At 33.8% G+C, this 26,420-nt stretch overlaps 2 protein-coding genes across 2 annotated transcripts; both read left to right on the top strand.

The window, feature by feature from the left end:
* The first annotated feature begins 8,329 nt into the window (after window positions 1-8,329).
* LOC118063032 (putative disease resistance protein RGA3) lies at window positions 8,330-10,522 on the top strand. The gene has a single exon (XM_035076941.1). The coding sequence runs from the start codon at window positions 8,330-8,332 to the stop codon at window positions 10,520-10,522; it is 2,193 nt and encodes a 730-aa protein (XP_034932832.1).
* Window positions 10,523-17,123: 6,601 nt separating this feature from the next.
* LOC118063033 (putative disease resistance protein RGA3) lies at window positions 17,124-21,981 on the top strand. Its single transcript, XM_073407747.1, is given in 4 exon segments — window positions 17,124-17,580; window positions 17,583-20,380; window positions 21,272-21,674; window positions 21,926-21,981. Coding segments are annotated over 4 exon segments (3,582 nt in total). The 5' UTR covers window positions 17,124-17,255.
* Window positions 21,982-26,420: the final 4,439 nt, after the last annotated feature.

Raw genomic sequence — 26,420 nt, 5'->3', positions numbered from 1 at the left:
GCCCCTTTCAAGAAAAGCCTGATCACTTCTTCAACCAAAGTTCTCTTTATTCCGAACATATCCAGGGAATCTTTAGCATGAGCAAGATTTTCTTTTAAGCCAATAGTTCTATCAATGCTTTCAATATATTCTAATACCATAGGACTTCGTTGACCAATTCGAGTCTTCATACTCTTGGTTTCATTGAAATCCTCCGAGTCTGAATTCATGCTGCTAGTATGATCCCTCAACCATCGTCCATCCCTCGTTGCCCCTCCGATTTTCCTTCTAAAATCAGCATGCAGACCACTTACTTTTCCACCCACCTTATGATTGAGCTCTCTAATTCTACCTCCTCTGTAATCAAGCTCAACATTAACTACATCTTCTTGACCAGAGCATCCATCACTATTGTCACCAAACTCATCACTTTCCATGACTCCAGACACCTTTTCTCGATTGTTAAACCTCCTCAAATCCACATTGCTTTCATGTCTTACTGATGAAGGGGCATCACTCTCCTCTAAATCACCCTTCAAATTATATCTCCTATAATTGAGGTCCTCCAAGTCTGAATTCGTGCTACTGGTTCTATTCCTCAACCATCGCTCATCACTTGTAGCTCCTCCCATTTTCTTTCTTGCATTAGCATGCACGTGACTTTCTTTCCAATACAGGGTTTGGCGAGTTGCTTTGAGCAGCAAGCACACGCACCTCATGCATTAGCCGCATGAGCGTTTTACTCAAGCTCTAGCTTTTGTTAATTGATATTAAAAGAATGGGCATCAATGTAATTAATCCCAATGAATAGAATCATGCGCAAATGACACCCTTTTTATGGTGCATCCCCTCACAATTTTGCATGTGCAAAAAGTCTTAGACCAAAAATTCCCCATGAAAAGAAGCATCGTATCATTGTCACTCACATAGACAACTTTTCTTTCTTTCTTCTTCGTTGTCCTGATCCTATGTTATAGTTTTATAATATGATCAATTGATTTAATATTTTCCTTCCACCTTGGACCATCTCATTCATAGTTGTACTGTAAATATAAATATAAATATATTGTGACACACAAGAAATGGAAATAATGTTGCACATGTAGTGGCATAGTTGCAACATGGTATAACCTACTACGAGTCTTGTTTGTAAAATATTATTAGATTATTTAAAAAAAAATGTTTTGAAATGTATTAAAATAATATTTTTTTAAGATTTTTAATATGAGCACATCAAAACAATAAAAAAAATACTAAAAAATATTAATTTAAAACTTAAAAAACTAAAAAAAACTTTCAAAATCACGATCTAACCGTATAAACAAACACACTCTGCATGTAGATATCAGAGAGTTGGTTGTCTCGCTCCTAGGTGAGGCTGGAATTAGTAGTAGTAGTAGTATTGGTTATTTGACCCGTGCTTCATCACTAGTCAAATTTTTTTTATTTTTTTTTAAAATATATATGCAAACTTTTTACAGAATGTTTTTGTACATAAAGAAATCTCAAGCGAAATTTAAAAAATTCATGCATGCATATAATTAAAAAAAATTGAGAACTATTTATGCAAAAAAAATAAAAATTCTCAAGTTCAATTCCTATCCACTCAAATTAAACCACCTACACTCCATGACCTAGGTCACAAACTTATTAGGGTTCAACAATCTTTTTATAATATTTGATCTAAAATATACACCTATAAAATTAAAAACTTGCAAAATACCAAAGCGATTGGAAAAAAAATCAAATTGAAATAAATTATATTACCCAATTAATAACCAACCAAATATTAGGCGATGAAATTGAACAAAATATAAGCAAGAAAAAAAAAAGACAAATCCAGTTGTAATGGATTTTAAAAAAAAAAAAGGTTCAATCTCTCATGCTAAGAAAGCCAAGAGCTCTTAAACCTCTATAAAAAGGCATAGGCGCATGAGCCTGGAGTAGCCCTCGCACTTAAACCTTTTTTTTTTTTTTCAAGTTTTCTTAAAAGGATGATGAGTAGCCGTCTGCCTCTTAATGATTTGAAAAAAATATATATAAAGGCGACACATCACCTATCTCACTCAAGCAAAAAAACACTTTAAAAAGCAATTAGAATCATACTTTCAAACACCCCCTTTATCTTCTAAGAATTGCTAGCAAATAATTAATAATCTCATATACAATAATAACAACAAATAATTAACAATAGTAAGTCCGCCTACTCTACATAAATAAAACATTACTTCAATTCATTTTTGTCATGGATGGATAAGAGATATGCAATTGTCACCTGGGGCTTGATTTATAGAGGAAAACAAAAGGCCTAATTGCCCATGAACGAACATTATTTGGCATTACACTTTTGAACTTAATTTTATGTGGGAAATTGTCAACTTGGAGCTTGAAAGAGTGTCACATTGACACATAGCATCCAGAAAGGTAAAGCCTCGATGAATTTTGTAGTATTTGTTTTAAATTTTAAAAATGTTTTAGAAAAAAATTAATGTTTTTTATTTACTTCAAATTAATATTTTTTTAGTATTTTCAAATCATTTTGATGTGCTGATATCAAAAATAATTTTTAAAAAAATAAAAAAATATCATTGATATATATTTTAGTACGAAAAAATTATTTGAAAAACAATCATATTCACACTGTTAAACTCCAATTACTTTACCAACTTCCTCATTCTCGTGTGCTTTACTTTTCTTTTCTTTTTTGGCATTGGATTCATAAAGGAAAGATTCAAACTCAAAATTATAACACAATAATCTTGGTCCAAGATTAGCTTTAAGCAATATAGGAATATTGCATTTAGCTCATGATCATAGGAAGACTCATAGATATATACTAATCTTAAAAATGCAACAAGAAGGGATAGAAACGTATGTGGTTGGAAAAATAGAGATATAAATATAAAATTTATTTTATTACATTTAAATTCAGCATCTATTCTCTTTCCCAAGGGGTGTTTAAGAATATTGTAGCGGTTGCTTTTTTAAAGTGGTTTTAATTTTTTTAAATTCACCTTAAAAATGTATTAAAATAATATATATATATATATATATATATATATAAACTTAATTTTTTTTTAAATTTTACTCAAGCTCTAGCTTTTGTTAATTGATATTAAAAGAATTGGCATCAATGTAATAAATCCCAATGAATAGAATCATGGGCAAATGACACCCTACCTTTTTAAGGTGCATCCCCTCACAATTTTACATGCGCAAAAAAGTCTTGGACCAAAAATTCCACATGAAAAGAAGCATCGTATCATTGTCACTCACAGAGACAACTTTTCTTCCTTTCTTCTTCGTTGTCCTGATCCTATGTTATAGTTTTATAATAGATCAATTGATTTAATAATTTCCCTTCCATCTTTGACCATCTCATTCATAGTTGTACTGTAAATATAAATATAAATATATTGTGACACACAAGAAATGGAAATAATGGTACACATGTAGTGGCATAGTTGCAACATGGTATAACCTATTACAAGTCTTGTTTGTAAAATACGATTAGATTATTTAAAAAAATTTATTTTGAAATGTATTAAAATAATATTTTTTAAAAATTTTTTATATAAACACATCAAAACAATAAAAAATACTAAAAATAATTAATTTAAAACTAAAAAAAAACTTCAAAATCACAGTCTAACCCATAAATAAACACACTCTGCATGTAGATGTTGGGGGGCTAGTTGTCTCACTCCTAGGTGAGGCTGGAATTAGTAATAGTAGTATTAGTTATTTGACCAGCGTTTCACCACTGATCAAATGTTTTTTATTTAAAATATATATATATATATATATATATATATATATGCAAACTTTTTACAACATGTTTTTGTACATAAAGAATTCTCAAGCAAATTTAAAAAGTTTATGCATGTATATAATTAAAAAAAAAATTAAGAACTATTCATGCGAAAAATAAAGTTTTATCTAGTTTAATTCCTACCCAGTCAAAGTAAACCAACCAAACTCATGACCTAGATCACAAACTTAACAGGGTTCAACAATCTTTTTATAATATTTGATCTAAAATATACATCTATAAAATTAAGAACCTGCAAAATACCAAAGCGATTGGAAAAAAAATCAAACTGAAATAAATTATGTTACCCAATTAATAATCAACCAAATATTAGGTGATAAAATTAAACAAAAAATAAGCAAGAAAAAAAAACAAATCCAGTTGTAATGGATAAAAAAAAAAAAAAAGTTCAATCTCTCATGCTAAGAAAGCCTAGAGCTTCTAAACCTCTACAAAAAGGCATAGGTGTGCGAGCCTGGAGCAGCCCATGCACCTAAGCCTTTATATATATATATATAGTTTTCTTAAGAGAAGGATGACTAGCCGTTTCCCTCTTAATGATTTGAAAAAAAATAAAGGCGACACATCACCTGGCTTACTCAAGCAAACGACACGTCGCCTTAACTGCCCAGATTTTGGTGACCTCTAGTCGCTGAAAAATTAGGTTAGTTTGTTTTAGACTAAGTAAAACCAATTTTTAACCATATTTTGACCTGAAAAAACCATGAAAACACCTGGAAAACACATATCCATAGCCTCTAACAATCAAAAAATTATTTTTGAAACCCACAATCAACCTGAAATCAAAATTCTGTTCAGATTCAAATCCACAATTTTAGTCAAATTTAAGGAAAAAACAATACCTTGTCTAAACTTTACTCATAAAAAAAAACCCATTGAAACCAAAATCACCTGTTTTGTGCCCAGAATCGGTTTCAATTGAGACTTTCTCTCTCTACTACTAGAATTTAGCTACTCTCTCTCTCTCCTCCCTCAAACCAAAGGACTAAAAAATAAGGAAAATGAATTTTGGGATCAAAATTGAATTTTATAAATTGTTAGGGATTGAAAGCTTATAATATGAAAAGTTAAAGAATTAAAGTATACGTTTAGCCCTAATTTTAGCAAAACCATCTTTTATCTATGTTTTTCATTTTATTCATCTATTTTTTAATCTTGTAATTTATTAATAAATGTGTTTTAATTGACCATCAATTTGGGCTTATAAGGGTGCAATAAAAAAAATCATTATTACAATTAACAATGATTAATTTCTTGGTAAGTAGTGGCGTGATAACAATATTTTTGGGTTAACCTAGAACTAGGTTAAAATTTGGTTTAATTTTAAAGACAAATTCTTCAAAACTACGTTGTATTAACCTTTTTTCTTAAAAGAAAAACTATATCTTTTTTATTGATATAAATAACTCGATTTAAATATTAACTCTTTTTTAAAAGAAAAATTATATCTTTTTTATAGATATAAATCAACTCAATTTAAATGTAACATTTAATGTTAATATCTACAATAAGAATGTGCCAATTGCTTCACAAACATGCATGCCATGATTTTTATGTGTTGTGTCCTTTCATTTTGGTTTCTCATACAGGCAGACCATAAGGTCTTGTTTGGGGCAAATATAGTAGTGGAGGCTTTCCACATTCTTTCGGTTAAGTAGAGTTTTTATTTGAGAGCTCATGTGAATCCCACGCTAAAAAAGTTGAAAGCTGATAGATCTTTTTGAAGCTTCTTAGCTATAATGGTAGCTTTTTATAGATTATTAATCTCATCATATTATACTATATTTTAAAATATGTACATAAAATGTTTAAATTATGAACCGCATTATAGATATAAAGTGTTTACATTGTAGACCATACTATAAATGTTCAGAAGATCATGAGAGGCCTTGTCTTTTCTATTTTTTATTTCAAAAGCTACTAACGCATGTTGGGTCAAAGCATGACCACCTGATTCAATGCTTTTAGGTCTAGCTTGCCGCAAGACTCAAGTCTCTTGGTTCTAACTTGGCTATCAAATTCAATACATTTAAAATATTTTTATATTTTTAATATTTTTTTACACTTGAAAACACTTGAAAAAAAATTGTTATTGAGTTACTACTTAGCGCATACCAATATGCTAGTTTTCAATAACAATATGAGACTTGATATATTCGAAACCTAAATCGGTCTAGTTTAAAGATAAAAAGTGGAAAAATTAACTCAATATGACTTGATTAAAAATATAAGTAGACTCATAATCTAGTTGATCCGAGTAAAAACAATAAACTCTTAATTACACATTCCACATTGATTTGGTTAAAAAGAAATTGTGGGTTCTAAAACACCTAGCTAGGCAAGTTATTGCTTATAGTAGTTGAGTAGTTGTATCATGTTGTCTAGAACATAAAAATACCTTCCTCTAAAAAAAAAGGGCTCGGATGCAATATGAGGTTTGTAGCCGTAAATGAATTCTTTAAAATAAGTGGTAGTTTAATGACACTACAAATATTATAATTAGTAGTTATTACTGGAAGGTGTTTTTAAAATATAGTCTTTTATTAAACTAAAACCATACTAATTATATTAATCAGCCTGTTTTATAATTTGATTCGAGATTTAGGTAATGGGTTAAATATATAAAAATTATTGATTATAACAATAAGTTTATCGAGTTTTTTTAATGAAATAATATTATTTTATATAAAAATTATTGATTAGATAATCTTACATGAATTTTTATAGGATTAATCTAGTCATCAAGTTTATCAAATCGAATTAAATAAAGTGAACTGTTCAAATAATTAAAAAACCATCATGATCTGAGAGTTATCATGCTATTGAATCAACCAATCAGCGCAGGCGGATTTGAGATCTATGAAGAAAGATGATGTAGACGGGTGAAGTAATGCGTTGAACTTCCGCCATAGCCTACACAAGTGACGAAGAAGGTAATTGGGTAATTTGTCACCTCTTTGCCTGTGTCTGGTCTGCATGGATACATCTCTTTCCAAGTGTCTGTCATGAATACTCCCAAAAACACTAAAAAAATGTTTGTTTTTTTAGGTAACTTGTTACTTATGGTTTTTATTTTAAAAAATAAGTTTTTGAAAAATATAGTTATGTGTGGTTGTTGGATTTAGATATATATTTGATAAAAATTATGATTGAAATTTATGCGTAATAAAAAATATATACAAAATGTTTGGTAGAAGTGTGGTTGCAGTTGTTTTTTACTTGGAAATGCATTAAAATAAAATTATTTTATTTTTTTAAAAAATTATTTTTGATATTAGCGTATCAAAATGATTTAAAAACATTAAAAATATATTAATTTGAATAAAAAAAAAACATTCAATTTTTTTCCAAAACATTTTTGAAACGCAAAAATAAACAGGGTTTTATGAAATTTCGTTAAAAAAACATGTAAAAACTAAAAACTACTGTATAAAAACTGCATTTTAAATTTAAATTTTAATAAATTTAATTTATAATATAAAACATAATTTAATTTATTATCAAACACTTTACTTGATGAAGTAAAAACAAATAAAGCCTAAAGCGAAAGGAAAAACATAATTTGCATCGTCTGAGGGCCTCTTTTCCCCTTGTCGAGGTTTCAATTTCATGGCCCCTTTATGTTTTCCACTAGAAAGTGATGGGCAAGAAGATTCAACACGTGTATAGAGTTTTATAGGACCAAAATCCCAGGAACAGAGGTTGTCGGCTGGTTTTTTTTCTTCTCTGAAATGTCGGCTGCTTAGGTAGGGTTTGCCTGCTCCAACTATGAAAAATAAATACACCATTAGTTTCTCAGGTTCATGATCAATAGCTTGGAATCGTTTCCTCTTGTCGGCATGGTATTTGGTATAGTTTAAAAGTTGGAAGATTGCTTCATGAACTGGTAAAGAACCAGTCAAAGAAGAAGTAGTCAAAGATTTATTTATGCTCTGTATTTCCTGTTTTCATGCAAATAATTAATTGCGTCCTAGTCTCTAGGAATTAGGTGATCTATTAGTATGTTAACAGATTGTAGCGGATTTTTATGCTTTATTGTAGCATTTCTGTTTTGTTTTGCAGTATAAATATCTGTAAAGATTGCAACATAAAGTGCAATCATATTCTTTAATTCTCAGCTAATAAAACAGTAAAAGCTTCTACTGTTCAGATCAAGATTTCTGGCAATTCTCAACAGTAACAAAGTCCATTCTTTCTAAGTTTCATTTTTCTTTTCTAAACACTGTCAGTTTAAAAGTGATACCAAATACCATGCCGACAAAGGCGTCCGTGGAATTTTCTTAGCCATGCCATAACAACATGACAGTAGTGGTTCGAGGAAGATGCTGCCAACAGCCATCAATCAATTAGGGAGGAAGGGACCCTCATGCAACTATGCTCTGTATCTCATTATTCCAAACACACCTCGTTTCATCTTTTAATATTTCACACCATGCTTCTCTCTCTCTTGTGCTCAAAATTTCTTCTTTGATCCCCCCCCCAAAAAAAAAAAAAAAAAAACAAACAGAGACGGAGAATATGGCAGCAGAGCTTCTTCTTACGTTTGCCTTGGAGGAGACTTTGAAAAGGGTGAGTTCCATTGCTGCTGAAGGGATCGGACTTGCTTGGGGATTGGAGGGCCAGCTGCGAAAGCTCAACCAGTCCTTGACCATGATCAAAGATGTGCTCCAAGACGCAGCCAGAAGGGCAGTAACAGACGAGTCTGTGAAGCGTTGGCTGCAGAACCTACAGGATGTAGCTTACGATGCTGAAGATGTTCTGGACGAGTTTGCTTATGAGATTCTCCGAAAAGACGAAAAGAAGGGAAAGGTACGTGATTGCTTTTCACTCCACAATCCTGTTGCATTCCGTTTGATTATGGGTCAAAAAGTTAAGAAGATCAATAGAGCCCTGGATGAAATCCGGAAAGATGCAGCCGGATTCGGGCTTGGATTGACATCTCTACCTCTAGATAGAGCTCAAGAAGTTAGCTGGGACCCAGATCGAGAGACACATTCGTTCCTTGACAGCTCAGAAGTTGTAGGAAGGGAGGATGATGTCTCTAAAGTTATGGAATTGCTGACTAGCTTGACCAAACACCAACATGTCCTTCCGGTTGTCCCTATAGTGGGGATGGCTGGCCTTGGAAAGACTACTGTAGCAAAAAAAGTTTGTGAAGTAGTGCGGGAGAGAAAACACTTTGATATAACAATCTGGGTTTGTGTTACTAATGATTTTAGTAAAGGGAGGATTTTAGGAGAGATGTTGCAAAATGTTGATGAAACTACAAGTAGGTTGAGCAACCTAAATGCAATTATGGAAAACCTTAAGAAAAAGCTGGAAAAGAGGACATTTTTTCTTGTTCTTGATGATGTGTGGAATGAAGACCTCGATAAGTGGAATGATTTGAAGGAGCAACTGTTAAAAATTAACAGCATGAATGGGAATGGTGTTGTTGTTACAACCCGCAAAAAGCAAGTCGCAGACATGATGGAGACTTCTCCTGGTATTCAGCACGAGCCGGGAAAACTAACAGATAAAGAATGTTGGTCCATTATTAAGCAAAAGGTGAGTGGGGGTGGACGAGAAACAATAGCTTCAGACTTGGAGTCTATTGGAACAGAGATTGCAAAGAAATGTGGAGGGCTTCCGTTGCTTGCTAATGTTTTGGGAGGAACTCTTCACGGAAAGCAGGCAGATGTGTGGCAGTCAATTCTAAAGAGTAGAAATTGGGATTCTTGGGATGTACAAGAAAAAGCTTTGCGCATATTGAGATTAAGTTTTGATTACCTGTCATCGCCATCACTGAAAAAATATTTTGCATACTGTTCCATTTTCCCTAAAGATTTTGTAATTGAAAGGGAAGAGCTGGTTCAACTTTGGATGGCTGAAGGTTTTCTCAGGCCATCAAATGGGAGGATGGAAGACGAAGGCAGCAAGTATTTCAATGACTTGCTTGCAAATTCCTTTTTCCAAGATGTTCAAAGGAATGAGTGTGAGATCGTAACAAGTTGCAAGATGCATGATCTAGTGCATGATCTTGAATTACAGGTCTCAAAATCAGAAGCGTTAAATCTGGAAGAGGGTTCGGCTGTTGATGGTGCATCTCATATTCGTCATCTAAATCTCGTATCTCGTGGGGATGACGAGGCAGCATTAACAGCGGTTGATGCTAATAAATTACGAACTGTTTTCTCAATGGTTGATGTACTCAATGGGCCTTGGAAATTCGAAAGCTTGAGAACTCTCAAATTGCAGGAGTCTAATATCACTGAGTTACCAGATTCAATTTGCAAGCTGAGATATTTGAGATATCTTGATGTCTCACGTACCAGTATCAAAGCATTACCAGAATCCATCACAGAGCTCTACCATTTGGAAACATTAAGATTCACTGATTGTTACTCAATGCAAAAGCTTCCCAAGAAAATGAGGAATTTAGTGAGCTTGAGACATCTTCATTTTGATGATCCAAAGCTTGTGCCAGCTGAGGTGAGACTCTTAAGACGCCTTCAAACTCTGCCGATATTTGCTGTGGGTCCAGATCATATGGTTGAAGAGCTGGGATGTTTGAAAGAACTAAGAGGAGCATTGAAGATATGCAAGCTTGAGCAAGTGAGAGACAGAGAAGAAGCTAAGAAGGCAGAACTGAGTGGAAAAAGAATGAACAAATTGGTGTTTGAATGGAGTGATGATGAAGGTAACTCAATCTCTCATGCTAAGAAAGCCTAGAGCTTCTAAACCTCTACAAAAAGGCATAGGTGTGCGACCCTGGAGCAGCCCATGCACCTAAGCCTTTTATATATATATATATATATATATATATATATATATATAGTTTTCTTAAGAGAAGAATGACTAGTCGTCTGCCTCTTAGTGATTTGAAAAAAAATAGAGGCGACACATCACCTGCCTTACTCAAGCAAACGACACATCGCCTTAACTGCCTAGATTTTGGTGACCTCTAGTCGCTGAAAAATTAGGTTAGTTTGTTTTAGACTAAGTAAAACCAATTTTTAACCATATTTTGACCTGAAAAAACCATGAAAACACCTGGCAAACACATATCCTTAGCCTCTAACAATCAAAAAATTATTTTTGAAACCCACAATTATCCCAAAATCAAAATTCTATTCAGATTCAAATCCACAATTTTAGTCAAATTTAAGGAAAAACAATACATTGTCTAAACTTTACTCATAAAAAGAAACACATTGAAACCAAAATCACCTGTTTTGTGCCTAGAATCGGTTTCAATTGAGACTTTCTCTCTCTACTACTAGAATTTAGCAACACTCTCTCTCTCCTCCCTCAAGCCAAAGGACTAAAAAATAAGGAAAATGAAATTTGGGATCAACATTGAATTGTATAAATTGTTAGGGATTGAAAGCTTATAATATGAAAAGTTGAAGAATTAAACTATACGTTTAGCCCTAATTTTAGCAAAACCATCTTTTATTTGTGTTTTTCATTTTAGTCATCTATTTTTTAATCTTGTAATTTATTAATAAATGTGTTTTAATTGACCATCAATTTGGGCTTATAAGGGTGCAATAAAAAAGTGATGGGCAAGAAGATTCAACACATGTACAGAGTTTTATAGGACCAAAATCACAGGAACAAAGGTTGTCGGCTGGTTTTTTTGTTTGCCTGCTCCAACTATGAAATTATGTGTCGGTGGCTTGATGCTACTTGCTTATCACTTTTTGTTTACTATAGGAATGGGGAGATCCTATGAAGGAGGTGTTCTACCACTACATTAAACTATATAAAAGCTCATTCAAAATAAATTATTTAATTTAATAGGTATAAAATAACTTAGATTATAGGTAAATATATAAAGTTTTTTTTTAATAAAAGCTTTGTGTATAAAACCATGGTGTTATGTATCATTGATTGATTGATATCTTGATAAGAAGTTAGCTGAAAAAGAACACATCGTTTTCATGGATACAATGAGTTGCTATCATGTTAAATATGTATATATAAAGAAAGAATTGGCAGAAGACTGTAAGATTAGGAAATGCAATTAAATATGTTTGTTTTTGTATATCATGTTTTTTAAATATGTTTATTTTTCTAGATTTCTTGCTTTATTTTGGTATTTTAATGTGAGTTAATTACTTACTTAGTTTATTTTCTTTTTAAGATTTTCTAGTTTTAATATGGATAATATATCTTCTAGATTTGAAAGTCAAGGTAATCTTAGTATAAAAGCCAATTGTAGAGATATTCCTCTAGGTGGCTGGCTACATATGCAGACGACGAAAGGTCTAGCAATATCTCTGCTGGTGTTTCTTTGGTTAGCCATGGCATGGCAGATTGACTTTCATTTCCGCACCCTTCAAGAACATCTACCCTTTCTTTAAATCTGCGGCTAAAAATCTAGTGATAAATTAACAAAAAATGTGCAAGAAGTTATTCTAAATACTTACAATGCTGACAGAGACGAATGTGGAATTTTCTCAGCCGTGGCATGACAAATTGACAATGGTGGTTCTAGGTAAATGCTGCCAACATCCATCAATTAATTAGTACAGGAGGAGGATGTGATTTATTTTATTTTTAATAATAAATAATTATATTATTTTTAATGAATTGTTTTGTTTTTTATTTGATTTTTTTTTATTAGTAGTACCAAACTTCATTCATTTTAAAAGTATAACTAGATTTTATTTAATATATTTTTATATTCCTCGTAAAATTTCAACTCAATCCTGATTATCGAATTAAAAATTACGTTCAATAACGTAAAACTGATTAAATTATGATTTTTTATCAAATTTATTAATTTCTTTAAAAATTTAAAAATTTAATCCAAGCTAAACCATCATATTAGAAGGTTCCACGTAAATTTTCAGAATTTTTTCATAATTCAATCGAGAATTATAAATTTATTTTTATATAAAACTAGTATAAAAATATTGATAAAATCTTAACCTGAGCTATAATAAAAAAATAAAAAATAAAAATAAAAAAAAAAAAAGGTTAAAGGAGGTTTTGATAGTGGGAAGCTTAGAGGGAGTTTCTTTCTTTCCGAAGAAGCAAATGCGGTTGCTTTGCTTTATGGAAAGAAGAGAAGGGAACAGAAGAAAAGAGAAAAGATGTGTTCACCAAGGGAAGCAATCAAGAATCTTTGCTTTTCCACACAAGAGTGTAGTGCAGGGCAAGGCAATATTACTTTCCTTTGTTACTGCGTCACGATGTCTTTTTGGAAATTTATTGGTATTTAATTTTAAGATAATTAAAATAAGTATTTGTCAAAAAATTGATAAATTAATTTTACATAAAAAAAGTCAAAATTCTCTTTTATTATTTATTTTTTATCTTGACAAAAACATATATATTTTTAATTAGCAACATAGTTGTTTTAATAAATAAAAAAACTTGGTAATTTAAATAAGTATTCAAGAATTTTTAATTATTTAAATTAAAAGGGAAATCCTGAATGGTTGTTAATAAATTTGTTTTGCTCTCTGTTTTTTAGTCACTTTTTTTTTTTTATATTTTGTTATATGCTTTGTGTTGGATTTCCACTTGTCCAGGCTTTCTTAACATTTGTAGATGGAGCGCATGCGCAGTCCTTCTGCCTGAAGAGTATACCAGTGAGGGTTGAATCAGTCATTTACTATTATCTCACAAATTAATAAAGATGAAATCATAGTTATTAAGATTTTACTTTTACAATCTTTTTGATTTATGAATATGCTTTCTTTTTTCTTGATTTTTAAGTTTAAATCCTGAAATAAACATTTAGAAATACTTAATAAATTAATTTAAATATAGAAAATCAATATAGAAGCATTACATTTTTATAAAACAAATAATTTAGCCTGGTCACAGAGAGTTTTTGATCTATTAATTGTGGATTTTCTTAAAACCTCACCCCCAGTTTTTATGGGAACACAGAAATAAAAAGACTCCCAAAATCTCTTTTCAAATCTGGTTGCAAGTGAAGGATTATAAGAGCTGCCCAATCTATTATGGATTGGATGCTTGAAATTCTTCATACTTTATTCATCTTTAATTGTGAAAATCTAGAAAATTTGGCTTTAGAAGTCTTTGGATGTGAAAATCTTAGTAGCTTGATTTCTTTGCCAGGAAGCATAACATACCTCACCACTCTAGAAGAATTTTGTATTATTGAAGGTAAAAAGCTTGATTTGATAACAATAAAAGAAGAAAAAGAAGAGAAAAGCTTAGTTATTGGTAAGTCCAAATATTAGAAGGGAAAGTGGTGAAGAAACATCTCATTAGGTACGGGTTATGAGGATTTAAATATATCATATTTAGTTTCACATTTTTATCCATTCTTCAATTCCTTTTATTTCGCTTATATTATTTTTCCTGAAAAGAAAATGCAATGTTTATCTGACAAAACCTCATGTTTTGGAGGGGCAGGTTCAAGTGGAACTCCATCAGATTTAACCAGAGCAAAAGAACAAGACTTGGCATGTCATGATAAAATGCAAAGTTAACTAATTTCATTCAGCAATTTAAATTTTTTTGAACTTAATACTTCATTACTAAATTCTATGTTTGTCTAATTTCTTCGGGTTTACTACTGTGAGGGTCCGGTCGGCTAATTTCCTTAATTTCCTTGGCTAGCTGTGTGTGACGATTTGTCATCAATAAATTGATAAACTTTTGGTTGTTCTGAATTATTGGCTTGCCTCTTTATTTTATTCAACTTATCTTATTTAAAATAATTATGTTTAACATATAAACTCGTCCTTTTAAACAAACTGAAAAACTGAAGTTGGGAGGAGATCGAAGTAGCAATTATGCTACTTGTTTCAAATAATACAACAGTAATCAAGAATTTCAAACTTACCGCAATGTCTCATTCATGAGTTTCAAAGATCTTAAAGAAGAGACATCCATTTCCGCACCCTTCAAGAACACCTACCCTTTCAACCATCTAGGTGGTGGCCCAGTTGTAAAAGCTTTGAACTAAGAGGTTTGCTCCCTCTGTGGTCTCAGGTTCGAACCCTAGATTGCTCATATGATGGTCACTGGAGGCTTACATGGTCGTTAACTTCAGGGCTAGTGGGATTAGTCGAGGTGCGCGCAAGCTGACCTGGACACCCACATTAATCTAAAAAAAAAAGAACACCTACCCTTTCTTTATATCTGCGGCTAAAAATCTAGTGATAAATTGACGAAAAATGTGGAAGAAGTTATTCTAAATACATACAATGCTGACAGAGGCGAATGTGGAATTTTCTCAGCCGTGGCATGACAAATTGACACCAGCCATCAATCAATTAGTATAGGGAGGAAAGGACCCTCACGCAACTTTCTCTGCTTTAATGTTCAATGCATTCCAATGCTCACTTCATCTCATCTTTAAAATACTTCATAATTAATTTTGTAAAAAAATTAATTTGAACAAAAAAAATTAATTAATTTAAAAAAAAAACATTTTTTAACATAAAAATAATTATTTTACAAAGTAATTTTTATTTAAAAATATATAATAATAATAATGTTTTAAAGCTACCTTTAAATCTGGCTTTCAATGGGGCAAATCTATATGGAACGTGACTTTCACTTCTATGTTTGCTGTGGTGTGGGGTACTATTATGTGTCGGTGGCTTGATGCTACTTGCTTATCACTTTTTGTTTACTGTAGGAATGGGGAGATCCTAGGAAGGAGGTGTTCTACCACTGCATGAAGTCATATTCTCCTGTTGATAATGGAAGTATTCAGCTATCAGGGTGCGTTTGTTTATTCTTAGTTTATGTGTTTATGGTGTAAAAAATAAAGTTAGATATTTGATAATTCACTAAATTGTGTTTTATTATGTAAGATCTAATAAAAAATTAAATTTAAAATGTCGTTTCTGTAAAACAGTTTATACATATTTTTTAAACTGAGTTTCATAAAATTCCTTTTAATTTTGCATTTCTAAAGCATTTTTTTTTAAATTTAAAAAAAAATTATTTTTTTCCTTCAATTTTTTTTTTATATATTTTCAGATCATGTGCTGATATCAAAAATAATTTTTAAAAAATAAAAAATATATATTTTAATGCATTTCAAAGTAAAAAACACTTTTGAAAAGTAATAACAACCAAACATTTTATACATATTTTTTACTGCATATAAACCTCAACAATAATTTTTACCAAATACATATCTAAATCCAAATAACCTCATCCAATCATACTTTTTTAAAACTTAATTTTTTAAAATTATAAACACAAAAATCTAAAAAATAAATATACCATCAATTTCTCAGGTTCATGATCAATAGCTTGGAATCATTTCCTCCTGTCGGCATGGTATTTGGTATAGTTTAAAAGTGATACCAAATACCATGCCGACAAAGGTTATGAATAATTAGTAACCTTTTAACTTATCTATATATGTTAAAAAAGATGATCTGTGCCAATAAACGTTGATCTGGAAAAAAAAAAATGAATTATGTACGAACTTTTAACAACATTGTTGTTTCCAAACAACTCATGTCTGCAAATTACGACGAAACTGTTAATGGTGCTTACATTAAAGACTGTTGGAAGTCAAGCTTTCTACCAATTTTTTTTTTTTAAAAGTAAACATCGGTTTCTAGGTTTGTTTATATATATTTTAATTAATTTTATAAATTTTAAAATTAATAATAATATAAATCTTTAACAATATGAAAAAATTCAAACGGATAATTATTAAAAATACAAATACAAAATTTAACCAAAAATTATCCCGTCACTATTGCTTTCTAAGAATAGGTGACAAAGGGTTTCGGGCTCGCTGCTAGTTGTTCAACTAAAAAACAATCCTATAAATGGGCAAGTAGAATGGTCTTTTTGGTATATAAATAGTGCTCAAGGCAACCACATGGCCCCCACAACCGATCTAAAAACAAAGAAAACATATATTTTTGAGTGGAGGCCGGAATAACATGCCGAGAAGAGATATTGATAAAAAAAACAAAAAAATAAAATTAAAAGTAGTGGTTAATGGGCTGCTGCTAACAAATTCCCGCCACATTGCATGGAGGTTTGTGTTTGGGCTAACTTTTGTCCAGAGAATATAGCAAGGCTGTTGAAAGGATTTGTCCAAAGAGAAGTCATCTTCATGGATTCTTGACTGGTTCACGCAATTCATGGATTGGTAAATGACGATGAAAGTCATTAATTATTTGTCAGCAGCTTCTGCTAGCAATCAATCAAGATTAGTTTTGTTGTTTATAAGGTCACTTTCTTGATGGGTGTTTTTTTGTAACGTGGAATTTTCTTAGCCATGCCATAACAACATGACAGTAGTGGTTCGTGGAAGATGCTGCCAACAGCCATCAATCAATTAGGGAGGAAGGAACCATGCAACTATGCTCCGTTTCATCTTTTAATATTTCACACCATGCTTCTCTCTCTCTTGTGCTCAAAATTTCTTCTTTGATCCCCCCCCCCAAAAAAAAAAAAAAAAAAAAAAACAAACAAACAAACAGAGACGGAGAATATGGCAGCAGAGCTTCTTCTTACGTTTGCCTTGGAGGAGACTTTGAAAAGGGTGAGTTCCATTGCTGCTGAAGGGATCGGACTTGCTTGGGGATTGGAGGGCCAGCTGCGAAAGCTCAACCAGTCCTTGACCATGATCAAAGATGTGCTCCAAGACGCAGCCAGAAGGGCAGTAACAGACGAGTCTGTGAAGCGTTGGCTGCAGAACCTACAGGATGTAGCTTACGATGCTGAAGATGTTCTGGACGAGTTTGCTTATGAGATTCTCCGAAAAGACCAAAAGAAGGGAAAGGTACGTGATTGGTTTTCACTCCACAATCCTGTTGCATGATTATGGGTCAAAAAGTTCAGAAGATCAATGAAGCCCTGGATGAAATCCGGAAAGATGCAGCCGGATTTGGGCTTGGATTGACATCTCTACCTGTACATACAGCTCAAGAAGTTAGCGGGGACCCAGATCGAGAGACACATTCGTTCCTTGACAGCTCAGAAGTTGTAGGAAGGGAGGATGATGTCTCTAAAGTTATTAAATTGCTGACTAGCTTGACCAAACACCAACATGTCCTTCCGGTTGTCCCTATAGTGGGGATGGCTGGCCTTGGAAAGACTACTGTAGCAAAAAAAGTTTGTGAAGTAGTGCGGAAGAGAAAACACTTTGATTTAACAATCTGGGTTTGTGTTTCTAATGGTTTTAGTAAAGTGAGGATTTTAGGAGAGATGTTGCAAAAGATTGATAAATCTATTGGTGGGTTGACCAATCTAGATGCAATTATGGAAAACCTTAAGAAAGAGCTGGAAAGTAAGACATTTTTTCTTGTTCTTGATGATGTGTGGAATGAAGACCGTGATAAGTGGGATGATTTGAAGGAGCAACTGTTAAAAATTACCAGCATGAATGGGAATGGTGTTGTTGTTACAACCCGCAAAAAGCAAGTCGCAGACATGATGGAGACTTCTCCTGGTATTCAGCACGAGCCAGGAAAACTAACAGATAAAGAATGTTGGTCCATTATTAAGCAAAAGGTGAGTGGGGGTGGACGAGAAACAATAGCTTCAGACTTGGAGTCTATTGGAACAGAGATTGCAAAGAAATGTGGAGGGCTTCCGTTGCTTGCTAATGTTTTGGGAGGAACTCTTCACGGAAAGCAGGCAGATGTGTGGCAGTCAATTCTAAAGAGTAGAAATTGGGATTCTCGGGATGTACATGAAAGGGATGTACATGAAAAAGCTTTGCGCATATTGAGATTAAGTTTTGATTACCTGTCATCGCCAGCACTGAAAAAATGTTTTGCATACTGTTCCATTTTCCCTAAAGATTTTGAAATTGAAAGGGAAGAGCTGGTTCAACTTTGGATGGCTGAAGGTTTTCTCAGGCCGTCAAATGTGAGGATGGAAGACGAAGGCAACAAGTATTTCAATGACTTGCTTGAAAATTCCTTTTTCCAAGATGTTGAAAGGAATGAGTGTGAGATCGTAACAAGTTGCAAGATGCATGATCTAGTGCATGATCTTGCATTACAGGTCTCAAAATCAGAAGTGTTAAATCTGGAGGCGGATTCGGCCGTTGATGTTGAGGCAGCATCTCATATTCGTCATCTGAATCTCATATCTCGTGGGGATGTTGAGGCAGCATTTCCAGCGGTTGATGCTAGAAAATTGCGAACTGTTTTCTCAATGGTTGATGTTGATGTATTCAATGGGCCTTGGAAATTCAAAAGCTTGAGAACTCTCAAATTGCGACGGTCTGATATCACAGAGTTACCAGATTCAATTTGCAAGCTGAGACATTTGAGATATCTTGATGTCTCACGTACCAGTATCAGAGCATTGCCAGAATCCATCACCAAGCTCTACCATTTGGAAACATTAAGATTCACTGATTGCAAGTCACTAGAAAAGCTTCCCCAGAAAGTGAGGAATTTAGTGAGCTTGAGACATCTTCATTTTGATGATCCAAAGCTAGTGCCAGCTGAGGTGAGACTCTTAACACGCCTTCAAACTCTGCCGATATTTGCTGTGGGTCCAGATCATATGGTTGAAGAGCTGGGATGTTTGAAAGAACTAAGAGGAGCATTGAAGATATGCAAGCTTGAGCAAGTGAGAGACAGAGAAGAAGCTGAGAAGGCAGAACTGAGTGGAAAAAGAATGAACAAATTGGTGTTTGAATGGAGTGATGATGAAGGTAACAGCAGTGTCAATAGCGAGGATGTGCTGGAAGGCCTGCAGCCTCACTCAGACATAAGAAGCTTGACAATTGAGGGTTATGGAGGTGAAAATTTCTCATCATGGATATTGCAACTCAATAATCTGACGGTGCTGAGATTGGAAGGCTGCAGCAAGTTGAGGCAACTCCCAACACTTGGATGTCTTCCTCGCCTTAAGATTCTAAAGATGATTGGAATGCCTAATGTGAAATGTATAGGCAATGAGTTCTATAGCAGCAGAGACAGCGCAGGTGTACTGTTTCCAGCACTACAAATACTCACTCTATACAGGATGGATGGTCTTGAAGAATGGATGGTACCAGGTGGAGAAGTTGTTGCAGTGTTTCCTTGTCTTGAAGAGTTGCTCATTGATCACTGTGGGAAGTTGAAAAGCATTCCGATATGTCGTCTTTCATCTCTTGTAGAATTTAAAATTAACATTTGTGATGAGCTGAGATATTTGTCTGGTGAATTTCATGGCTTCACGTCTCTTCGAGTTTTAAGTATATGGTGGTGTCCAAAGCTGGCATCCATTCCAAGCGTACAACACTGCACAGCTCTGGTGGAATTGGGTATTAATTGGTGCGGTGAGTTGATCTCAATTCCCGGTGATTTCCGAGATTTGAATTCTTTGAAGAAATTGAGGGTTAATGGGTGTAAATTGGGAGCTCTTCCAAGCGGACTACAATGTTGCGCATCTCTAGAGGAATTATCAATAGTTAATTGGAGTGAGCTTATCAGTATTGATTGGCTTGGTTTACGACAATTGCGTTCTCTTGTTTCTTTAGGAATCACCATGTGTCCTAGTTTGAGAGATATCCCAGAGGATGTTTGGTTGGGCGGCCTAACCCAATTGCAGGAATTGAGAATCGGTGGTTTCTCAGAGGAGATGAAGGCTTTTCCTGTAGGAGTTTTAGGCTCCGTTTGTTTGCAGGAAAGTGAATTCCTTTTGGAAAGTGAATTCCGGGGAAAGTAAATTCCTGGAAAGTGAATTCCGGAAAATTATTTTCCGATGTTTGGTAGTGTTATGGAAAATGAACTGGAAAACACTTTCCAGTGTTTGGTTGTATTATGGAAAATGAACTGGAAAATAATTTATTAATGAATTAATTTTTTTTTCAAATTTATCTAATATATATATAAAATATTTAATATAAAATATTTAATCACTTACAATAAAAAAAATGAAATCTAAAATGTATAATGATGATTTTTTTTTTATTATATTCTATATTCATACATAGATTATTTTATAAAATATAACTATATATATCATATCATATTATAGAGAAATAAGCTTGTGAATTTTTTTTTACTATTCCATGAAACTATTTATAATTCCATTACGTACGAAATACATCTGACAAAACCTATAGTTTTAATAATATTTTTAGCATGTAATAAAATTGGATAAAATATTAAGGTATAAAATTTACTCTAAACTATTTTTTTTTTAAATATTAAAAAAATAGCACACTGTAAAAAAAAAAAATCCCACATGCAAGTGAACAGTGCAAGAAAACTGCATTGTTCACTATTTTTCAATGAACAGTATACGTAATACACTGTTCATGTTAATTGCACTATTCATTGAACAGTGCAATTAACATGAACAGTTGCTTTTCATATCTGGCCACTGTCGGAAAGTGTTTTCCTTTCTTTAACGGAAGGAAAACACTTTCCTTTCTCAATGTTATTAATTTTAAGTTGACCGGAAACCACTTTCCTTTGACCACTTTCCTTTGTTGCTGCCAAACACAGGAAAAGCAGGAAAGTGAATTCCGGGAATTCACTTTCCTGCAATCAAACACAGTTAAACTCAATCCAACACCTCAACTTGAGTGGGTCCCTCAAATCCCTATACATACATGGATGGGATAAACTGAAGAGTGTACCACACCAACTTCAACACCTCACTGCCCTCGAGGAATTGGGGATAATGGATTTCGATGGAGAGGAGTTAGAGGAAGCATTGCCAGAATGGATGGCCAACCTTTCTTCTCTTCAATCTCTCACTATTTGGGGTTGCAAGAATCTCAAGTATATGCCAAGTTCAACAGCCATTCAACGCCTCTCCAAATTAAAGGAATTGAGTATTTGGTATTGTCCACATCTTGAAGAAAATTGTAGTGAGGAGAATGATGGCTCTGAGTGGCCCAAGATTTCTCATATCCCAGAAATATATATATATATATATATAGGGTACACGTGTATAGGTAAGTTGGGGTTTTAATTATTCTGTTACTTTGTAGTACGGAGAGGAGAGAGAACCAATTAAAGTATTCAAGTTAATAAAAGCAATAATTAGACTTCATTCTTTTTAAGAATGGTTTATTTCTCATATCCCAACATTCTTTAGACTAATATCAAAATTAACCAAATCAATCATAATCAAATATCTTATTATCTTTTATTAGTATATGCCAATTGTTTTTTGTGGTATTTATGAGATAACTGTGTTTGTCAGAAATGGATACTTACAGTGTGTTTGGTATTATTGTAACTGTTGTGATTGTAGTTTGAAAAAAATATTTTTAATTGAGGTGGTTTGAAAAAATAGATATTTGGTTAAAACTGTGGTTGAAATTGAGGTTGAAGAAAAAATAATTTAATATGTTTGGTTAAGAATGCTTTTAAAATTAAGGTTATAAAATAATTTAAAATATATATATATATATATATATATATTATTATTGATGATTTTGAATTTAAATATTGTGGATTTAACTATTGCTATTTACATCATAAAATAAATCATACTTTATATAAAATATTTTTTTTATTATTCCATTGAACGATCTATAATTCCATGACGTCTGAAATACATCCGATAATTTTCTTGGTTTCTTTAACACGCAACAACATAACTTGTAAAATATAATAAAGGAACAAATTAGAATTGTGATCAAATTCTGCAAATACTATGTCATCAAGCAAATAAAACACAATTAAAAAATAAAAAATATATTTTTTTACTGGATCGGACCTGGTTCAATGCATTTTACTGCTCCATGAAAGGCAACCATGCTGCAGTGGTCACTGAACAGTGTAGCATGCCTCCACTGTTAAGTGAACAGTGGAGGCCGGTGTTGTAACCCATTTTTGGGTCCCCGCAAAAAATAAATAAAATAAATAGCCAAAAGAGGCTAGAAAAATAACAGGAGGCAGAAGCGCTCAGAAAGTGGTCAGAAAAATTGGTCAAGGAGGTTAAAAATACAAAGATTCGATTTTTGACAGTATTTTCTTGAAGGATGAGAGCCCTATTGAGAAGGAAAATTTGAATTTTGAGGAGAAGCCCAAATTTGGATGTTTATGGACTTAATTGGATTTTTATTTGAATTTATAAAGGATTTGATTGCATGAAAAAATTGATTTTTAAGTCAATTTGGGCTTTAATTAGAAGAAATTAAAGTTCTGGGCTAAAATAAAATTTTTAGGATTTTTATTGGGTCAAATCAGGGGCTTAATTGCATAAATATTGAAGTTTAAGGGCGAATTAGGGACTTAATTGTGAAAATCCGAAACCAGGGACCAATTTGGAGAAGGCGCAAAGATAGGGGGGGCTGTTTGGAATTGTTTCAGGGGCTTAATTGAAGAAATTGGAAGTTTATTGATCAATTGAGGGCTTAATTGCATAAATCAGAGGCCAAGGACCAAAGTGAAAAACGCGGCCAACTATGGGGACGAACCAAAATTAGCAGGGACGAAATTGAATTAAACAAAGATGATTAAGGACTGATTCGAAACATGTTCTGGCGCCTTTATTTTTAAATGAAACGGCGCGTTTTATCCAAAACGACGCCGTTTCATGCATAAAAAAAAAAAAAAAAAAAGACCGAACGGTGCCGTTTTGAACGGCACTGTTCCCCTTTCTTCTTCCTTTCCCCCGCACCTGCAACAGAAGGAAAAGCTTTGTTTTTGAAATAAACTTCCCGCCTCTCTCTCCCTTGCATCTCCACCGAACAACCCGAAGCCCCCACACCGTGGGACCGCCGACCGAAGGCATTGGCCGACCACCGGCCGAAAGTAAAGAAACGGCACCTTGCTGTCGCGGGTGGTGGCCGACCAGCCACCCGCGAAACCCGCTCCAAGGCGCACTAACAATGGTCCCCCACACCGGTTCTGCCCCTATAAATAGAAGAGAAAACCGAAGAACAAAAGGGGAGGGAACCGGAGAGAAAACAAAAAACGAAGAGAGAGAGGAAGAGAGAGAAACACCCAACCGAGGAGAGAGAGAGCCAACAAGAATCCAAAAAACCCAAGAGAAGATTGAAAAGTTTGAAGCTGGGGAAATTTAGAAGAGAAAACCAAGCAAAAAGCAGGAGGACGCCGCCGGTTTACTTGGAAACCACCGTGAGCTAAGCCACTGCCACCGCCTCCACCGCAGCCCCACCAGTAAGCCGTCGCCTCCGCTGCGCCAGGTACACTATCCTTTTCCCCGTGCATTTTTTTTCTTCTGAAGCTGAGTTAGGTTGGCCTCCTGCATGCAGAATCGTTCTGCATGCAGGAGGCGCGCGGGGGGAAAATAATTCCCCCCGTACTGTAATATTTTTCTTCTCTGGGCCAGATGGTTTCTGGCCCAGAAATATGTGGGGCGGGCCAGAAGGATTCTGGCCCAACCCGGTGGTCTGGGCCGGTGCCGGCCCAGACCCATGTAGTTTTTTTTTTTGGGCCGAACTCGGCCCAATCCCTTTCGGGCCGAGTTCGGCCCAACGACTTTCAGGCTGGGGCGGGCCCATTTAGTTGGGCCGGCCCAGCCCAGTTAGTATATTAATATATTATATTATATTATTATATTATGCATGTGTGTGTATATATGTATATTTTAAAAAAAAAATAAAAAAAAAAATAAAAATAAAAAAAATTCTGAAAAAGTAAAAAAAAATATATTGTTGTTCTTGGTATATATTGATTTTTTTTTTATTACTATGGGATATAATTTCAGTATTTAAAAAACACCTGTTTTCGTAAAAAAAAGAGTTTATAAAAAAAAAAATGTTTTGTTTTCATGCACACGGCCAATACACTAGCACGTTTTGAATGTTCTTTTTATATATATAAAAAATATTGGAAGTTTTAAAAATGTGTTTTCTCATAGATTTCTTAAACACAAAATCATTTTCTTTGCATTTGTGGATTTTACAACCTGTTTGTAAAACTCCAAAGGGTATTGGCCAATATTCCAAAAACTATAAAAATCTTATTTTGGGAGGAGAAGTTGTGGTTATTGTTCACCGCTAATGTTTGGATGAAGAAATCCTTAAAAGGACGAACATCCAAAATATTATCGGGAGTAATAAATCAACGCACATGTTGGAAAGAAGCTTTGGTTGCGATCGAGAACATTTCAAAAATGTTAATTTTAATTTTTTTTTTCCACGGTTTACGAGTCGTGAAAAGTAATTGTTTTTTTAAAGAATTGTGAAATTTTTCTTCGTTCTTTTATTCTCTTTTCCTTGCGATTTACGAGTTGACGGGATTAGAAAACACCAACACCATAGACTATAGAGCAAACCAAACACCAAGCAGCTTACCTTAGGTATGGCGTACTAGGGGTGCTAGTACCTTCCCTTTACGCAACCAGTCCCTTGCCTTAGAATCTCTGAAAGACCAGTTAGGGTTCCTAGTGACCAAATACTAGGTGGCGACTCCAAAGAACCAAATCCTTAGAACACAACGAAAATCGCCAGCCGATGTCGTGCCTTTATAAATTTTTTGTGGGGGTGTGACAGAATGGCGACTCCACTGGGGATGTTAGGACTAAGCTTGATTTGTTTGTTTGTTTATGTTATGTGTTATTGGTTTTTGTTTTCTTATAATGTTTTGTTTAAAAGCTTTAGCATATATCTTTACATTCTATCATACATGCCATAGTCATGCATCACTTTATTATTATTATTATGTTTTTGGAGGGCACACACATGTAACTCTAAGTTTAAGTGGGGGACTAGCAGCTTGCCTTATGACTTGAGTCAAGGCTTAAGTTTGTGTAAACCCCAACTCTTTGCTGAGTGTTTAGACTGATAGTGATTGGTACACGTGCCATCCCACTATCTGCTGGACCTCCATATCGCCTTTACGAGGGTGATCACTGGAACAGCAAGAGACCCTCTTTTAGAGACCTAGTAGTAAACCTACCCTATGTCTCACGTAAAAGAACTAGAACCTATCCTTAGGGTGTATGTTCCGATATAAATCTTTTTGCATCGAAACAGACTAACCCCCCATGCATTTTGAATTGCAGATTTGTGAACGAAATGACCATCACCAAATCTTCCAAAGAGTATGGGAAAGAATTCTGAACTGTCACAATTGATTGAAGGAGACTGCCTTAGAAGCGATGCTAAGAAGATGTCGCCAATCAAGAACCTGAATTGCATATTGAATTAGGTGAACAAGTTAACGACTCATTTTCAGAATGTGGATAAAGATGCATTTTTTAGGAAAATACGGACGTTTGATGGAAATCGCAAAGGTAGAAGTTTTAAGCCCAGCTGTGCGAGCCTTAGTTCATTTTTGGGATCCAGAATACCGATGTTTCTCCTTTGGAAGCATAGACTTGTGCCCCACGATTGAGGAATATGGATTGTTGACCGAGTTTCCGAATGACCTGTATCGGATTTATTCTCCTTTGAGATCCGACAAGATCATCCCTGAGCTGTCAAAACTGCTCAGAATCTCCAACTTGGAAAAGTTTATGGAAAAGAATGGCCACCGGTTTTGAAATGGAGGATGCTAGAGTTGGAAAAGGAGTCAGAAGTAGAAAAAGAGAGATTGATTGCCTTAGGTATATTTGGCCTTGTGTTGTTCCCAAGTCAGACTGGTTTAGTAAGCTTGGAGGCCGCCGCTGCTTATGTGCGAGTATGAGAACACACAGATCAATCCAGTGGTTGCTATCTTAGCCGAAACATTTTTGACACTTAACCATTGTAGAAAAGCTGGAAAAGGAGCAATGAGATGCT

The sequence above is a fragment of the Populus alba genome, chromosome 1, assembly GCF_005239225.2.
Source record: "Populus alba chromosome 1, ASM523922v2, whole genome shotgun sequence".
In the NCBI taxonomy this organism is placed as follows: domain Eukaryota; kingdom Viridiplantae; phylum Streptophyta; class Magnoliopsida; order Malpighiales; family Salicaceae; genus Populus; species Populus alba.
This window is presented reverse-complemented; position numbering and strand designations above follow the sequence as displayed.

Excerpts from the sequence above, each read along its gene's own strand:
- LOC118063032 (XM_035076941.1), top strand. The coding sequence starts at position 8,330 with ATGGCAGCAGAGCTTCTTCTTACGTTTGCCTTGGAGGAGACTTTGAAA.